General features: G+C 39.6%; 1 protein-coding gene across 2 annotated transcripts; it reads right to left on the bottom strand.

The window, feature by feature from the left end:
* Positions 1-1,959: 1,959 nt before the first annotated feature.
* cfl2 (cofilin 2 (muscle)) lies at positions 1,960-4,985 on the bottom strand. 2 transcript variants are annotated; one of them, XM_068039308.1, is made up of 4 exons: positions 4,793-4,985; positions 3,188-3,495; positions 2,971-3,047; positions 1,960-2,885 (listed from the first exon to the last, which is right to left on the bottom strand). In XM_068039308.1, exons 1-4 carry the CDS (start codon positions 4,793-4,795, stop codon positions 2,761-2,763), a joined length of 513 nt encoding a protein of 170 aa, XP_067895409.1. In that variant the 5' UTR covers positions 4,796-4,985; the 3' UTR covers positions 1,960-2,760. The 2 variants fall into 2 exon arrangements, with proteins under 2 accessions (XP_067895409.1, XP_067895410.1); XM_068039309.1 differs by lacking the exon at positions 4,793-4,985 and adding an exon at positions 4,479-4,567.
* Between the last annotated feature and the right edge of the window lie 1,195 nt (positions 4,986-6,180).

Genomic DNA, 6,180 nt, shown 5'->3' with positions numbered 1-6,180 from the left:
CCTGAAACTGCAGATCAAAAAAAAAGTGAAATTGAGGTTCCTCAAAAACATAGAACTGGAAAATAAACTGTTACCTATTGGAAGCATGTTTGATTAAAGGATTTGGTATGGCAGAGAGGGGAAAAAAACATTTCATCTGGTGGGGGGGGGTCCCACAACAGGGTATAACCTTAAAATGATAGCCAAGCTGTTCGAGGTGATATCAGAGCACTTCTTCACATTACTGGAAATCATAAAAAATCTGTTGAGGATAGTTTAATTGAAAACTCCAAAAGAGACTGATAAATTGTTGTTAGGCAAGGATATGAAGGATTATGGAATCAAGGCAGATAGACTGAGTCAAGATACAGATCTGCCATGATTTAATTAAATGGCAAAAAGAGGCTCAAGGGGCTGCATGGCCTACTGCTGTATCTATGTTCATATTACACTTTCAAAAAAGCAGCTATCCTCAAAATACTGCCCTTTAAAAAAATGTACAATTTAAGGTAGTTATGCACTTAATATCTAACTGAAATATCTGGAAAAACTGTTTCAAAATAAATCAACACTTCAAATGTTAAATGACTAAAATGCAAGTTGCATAGCAGCTGGTTGGAACAGCCTGAAGCTCAAACACTTCCATTTTGCCCTTTTATCAAAATGGACTGAGCTAAAATACCCAAGAAAATTTGTATATACAATCTTAAGACGCAGATTAATTTGTACACATAAATATTTAGACCTTTGTTCCCTAGAACATTCCCAGTGTCTTCAGTTACTTTATATTAACGAAAAAATATATTTCACAAAATGCCAAATGAAACTTCAAATGAATGTTTTACACAATCTATTCAAAATTTAACTAATATACAAACTGAGTATTGCTTCAAAGCCAATTTATTTTGAAGCAAAAACCTGTAATTTGACACTGTAGTGAACTTATTTCTGTGTACCATGTAAAGTTACATGGAGAATATAGTCTGATTAAACATTATGCATTCAATATTCAGTTTTTTTCTATTCTTCTAGAAAAAGCATTCTTTGTGCATGCAATATTTGACAGCTATGTTTGGCTGCCTGGCAGGGCTTCCCTTCTATCCAGCACTGGAACTATGTCCAGTTTTGCCATTTGTGGACAAGGATGACAAGACACAAAAGCATGCGTTTCCCATAAATAGCTCTGACTAGCAGAGGATTACTCACAGCATGCAGATCAAATTCTCTAGTAGGAGAGCAACTGTTGGCTTTGAGCCAAATGCCGTAACTAAGAGCTGACATCCAAGTATAACCAGAATGGTTTCCAAAATTTACATGTAAAATGGATTTTTGCATATTCCAGATTTATATACACATACTCCCAAAACAAATTAAGCACTTGTTTTCATGATTCCTTTTAAAATTCCAGAGTGTTTGTACAAAGTACCCATCCTCCATATATATATAAAAAAAAATAAGATGTTCACTAGAAGCTCAAATGTCTAAACATTAATATTTAAAAATTGTAAAATCTGGAGGTTTGTACAGTGACCCCCAAAATAGAATCTATGGCTGTGGTTGGTCTGCCTTTAATTTACTGTTTTAATGTATTAAAGGTGAAAAACTCAATTAAAATGTAAATGTAACTAAATATAAGTATATTTTATTAAAATATGCCCACCTTTACTAGTACTCTTCAGTAGCAGGAATAGTTCTTAATAGCTAACTGATTTAAAACTTTAGTTTACAGCTTAGGTCATAAACACAACCAATAACATAACTGAATTTAAATCTGCTACATCGGTTTTGAAAATGCAGATTTAAAAAACACTTAATGGTTCCACTGGATTGAAAATGATTTTTAAAAAATCTGTACAACACCATTGGACAAACATTACAGTTTGGCCATTTACAAAGGTGAACCAGATTGAATGAGTGCAGGTTACAATTTCCAGTTAGTATGTTTTATCAGTGAAAAATAAAAACAAAGCAGCAATCGGCCATAAGCCACAATTTTTATTGTAAGCATGGCCAATTTTTTGATCTCAAAAACAATATTCCATTTAAGGCTCTAGTACACAGTAACTGCCATCATGACTGATTTTGCATGTCTGTTTCAATGTTTGAAAAAAAACTAACATGGCAAACATTGACTCCCATTCTTTCAGTAGTGTACATTCCACTGGAAACAAAAGGCAACATAAACAACTCCTTCCTTAAGGGCTGCGCAACAGGAATGAAAACGCAAGAGCTACAATTCACTGATGATGCAATTACAACTACAGAAACTTCGTTGGCATTCCTTATTTTTTTAAAAAACAAAAATGTTACAAAAAGTGCTTTTGATGCATTGTGTAGAACATATGCTGCCATGACACAAAACTAGGCTATCAAGGCAGGAGTGGGTTATGAATGCACAAGAGCCTCATGGAACTATGATCAAGTGCAACTTCAATTACAATACTGAATTAATGGCTACCACCTGACCAGTGGACAATACTCTCAAGGTTTTCAAAAGCTTATACTTAGTGTTTCTAAACTACTCACAAACATTGACATTCATTGTACAAGAAACAAGGAATGCATGCAACAACAATTGTTTTGGCTAGAATGAATGACGTGAAAGCATTCCTTGAGATTCTACATAAAAACTACTGGGATCAAACAGTCTAAGGGCAACCACAGTGTGGCTGCTTAAGTTAATGAGATCTCTTTTACGTGGAAAAAAACTAAACTATTCCAACTTTTGATCAAATGATAATAGAGCTGCAGAAATGGAAGCTCCACGGGTCAAGATGGCACTCAATTGTCATTATGTAAGGATATTCCTTCAAGTGAAACCACCACATTGCCTCCCAGTTTCTCTGCAAGTGCAATACGGTCCTGAATTTCATCTAATCCATTAACTTGCCATTCATGTTTAATACCTGAAAAACAGAAAATATAGTCAAACTATTGTTACACTCACCAACTAAATTAGGAAGAATTGTAAACCTGCATAAAATTTATAACCTGTAAATTTCTTTTTAATAGCATCCTTTGAGCTAGCATATATCATCTTGCTTTTAAGGGATGCCCTTTCTGGAGCCCTATGAGAAATAAAAAGGGTGAAAATTAATACCCATTGTTGTGATACTGTTTCAACAACTAAGAAATCACCAATGTACATCTTCAATGACACATACAGGCCTCAAAAGAAAGCCAAACACGTTTTTCTTTTACCACATACCAGAATATAAATACCAAATCTTCTTTCTTGGATTCTTTTGTCTCGTATGTAGCATCATACAAAGCATAACGACAGTCGGTCTGAGGTAGCAACTGAACGAAGGATGTGTAGGGGTCCTGCACAGTTTCTCCAATTTCACCCACCAAAATCTCTTTGGTTTCCTCCACAACTATCTGTTTTTTATCATCACTAAGGCAGAATAATATTGCTTTCTTTCTTTTTTTGACTTCTTCTGGTGATGATGATTTTCTTACTTTCATGTCATTGAAGACTTTAATAACTTCATCATGTACTGTTACTCCAGAGGCCTATTTGGAAATAATAAAGACGATGAGCACTTCAAATATCCTAACATGATACAGAAATTAGCAACCCAATTGACAATTTTTTTTTAAAACTGCGATTAAAGCAAATGTCTTTCTCTTTTGTTTTATAAAAAGAAAAGCGCTTCATGTTGACATGAAAATGGAGAGCAGCCAGTGTCGCCGTGTAAGTTAAGGCTCTGGTGTCAAAAGAAGCATCACCTACAATGATGCAGTGGATTCTGACAAATTACAGCAAATTGTGGTATGCGACAGATGGGGGGAGCCTTTGAGTTCAATGTTTTAACAAAAGAATCCAACTACAGACTCATCTGCTCTTTAACACCCAAGACATGTATTGAAGATTACAAAACGAAAACATGAATCACCACAAAACTGGCAAGAGGAGCGTAAAACTTAAAACAAGTAATTGTAAAATATTTTCATTTCAAAAGTCACGAAAGAATATCCTTCGACTCTGGCTATTGTGTATTATTTATCTCTCCCCTCTCTCGCTCCAGATTGTACAGAATCAGATACATTTACAAAAAAAAAAAATCGGAGAACATTTCAAAATTCAACGGAGTTGTTAATGCAGCGCTGGACCCGGGGATTCGGACTTTTCCAGGTTAATCTTCCAGTTCGGGCTTCACTTCAGCTGCAACCATTCCAAGTACCACTTCTCGTCCCTCTCAAAAAGATAGAGAGAAAATTAAATGCCAGGACTAATGGCTGGACAGCGGGGAATCCACTTCCAGAGACTTCGACACCATCTCCCTGTTAAAACGTGCCGGGGTCTCTGCTCCGTCATGGCCGCCATCTCCTCGCTCCAAGCCTCAGCACCAACCACCGACCGTGGCGACATCCGTTAATAACAGAGATAGACACAAGTAATTCATTTCATTTTAAGTAAAATATCTTCAATGAGAGAAAAAAAAGCCAGTTCGTTGAGCAGGCGCAGGCTGGGTACAAAACCTAGGCTCACTAACCTGCCGCTAACCCATCACAAGTGTTAACTTTCCCACCAGCAGCTGCAGGCACTGCCTAGCATTCGGAGAAATGCGAAGCAAGGTGCCGGCTGGTCCGCCGCTCACTGCAGCAGCTAAAATTAGGTTAAAATGGCCGCTGCGAGCGAGGTGCCGGTACCCCGAGACCTCTCCTCTTCCCCCCCAAACCACCATCCACCCCGGACCCTAAACCCAGGTGCGGAGGGAAAGTATGTTAAATAATTAGTGGTGGGAAAATACAGGCTGGTCCCCGGGTCTTGCGTCAAGGCGTGCGGCACCTATCGAGGGTCCCTTACCATGGCTAGCGAGCAGCAGCAGTGATGATGATGAAAAACGCACACGGGATCGGCGGCGAACACTCAACCGTTACTTCAGCTGCAGGGAGAGGGGGAGGGGAGGAGGCTGGGCTCGACCATTCGCAGGGCTCCGGGAGGGGGACAGGGAAAGGGAGTGGGGGGACTGGAGGAAACGGCCGCAGCACGACCGCGCTCACCACCACCACCGAGCCCACATAGTCTGCTCCGCCCCTGACCGCAAACCAAAACAGGCCACCTGCTCATCATATGCCATCTCAATTCTTATCATCATTATTATACAGAGTAACGGGCTCACTGCAAACATGCATAGGACTAATAATAAACGTGCAAACTAACCTGCTTGAGACAAAAAAACCTTATAAAACCTTACAAATCAAGGGATTCAGGTCATACATGTGCAATCCCTATAATAATTACAAATTAACCTGCTTATGAATGTATAATGCTTATGAATGCATTTTAATAATTATACATACTACACGTACTATGCAATAACAAACTTTATAAACCACCACACAAACCAAACTGTTCTTAACATTCATAATCAATTTGCAACTAACGTACAAACCAACCTTGGAATCATAGGGAAATCTGATCCTATTCAAAAACCAGCAGGTTTATAATATACACGCAAAAACCTTAAAATAATCATACAAATCAGCATGCACTGGACATGCGCAATCTCAAGATAAATATTTATTCAGTCTGTTAATGATGCATTTAATAGATACACAAACCTTAAATTTAATTAACCTGCTAATCTTTGGCCTCCTTGTCTCGAGAGACAATGGGTAAGCGCCTGGAGGTGGTCAGTGGTTTGTGGAGCAGCGCCTGCAGTGGCTATAAAGGCCAATTCTAGAGGCAGACTCTTCCACAGGTGCTGCAGATAAAATTGGTTCACAGGGCTGTTACGCAGTTGCATATCTCCTTGCGCTTCTGACTTTTTTCCTGCCAACTGCTAAGTCTTTTTGACTCGCCACGCTTTAACCCTGCTTTTATGGTTGCCCACCAGCTCTGGCAATCGCTGGCAACTGACTCCCACAACTTGTGATCAATGTCACAGGACTTCACGTCGCATTTGCAGACGTCTTTAAAGCGGAGACAAGGACGGCCGGTGGGTCTGATACCAGTGACGAGCTCGCTGTACTATGTGTCATTGGGGATCCTGCCATCTTCCATGCGGCTCACATGGCCAAGCCGTCTCAGGCGCCACTGGCTCAGTAGGGTGTATATGCTGGGGATGTTGGCCGCCTCGAGGACTTCTGTGTTGGAGATACGGTCCTGCCACCTGATGCCAAGGATTCTCCGGAGGCAGCGAAGATGGAATGAATTGACACGTCGCTCTTGGCTGACGTACGTTGTCCAGG

Source organism: Heterodontus francisci, chromosome 9 (genome assembly GCF_036365525.1).
Source record: "Heterodontus francisci isolate sHetFra1 chromosome 9, sHetFra1.hap1, whole genome shotgun sequence".
Taxonomy (NCBI): Eukaryota; Metazoa; Chordata; class Chondrichthyes; order Heterodontiformes; family Heterodontidae; genus Heterodontus; species Heterodontus francisci.
This window is presented reverse-complemented; position numbering and strand designations above follow the sequence as displayed.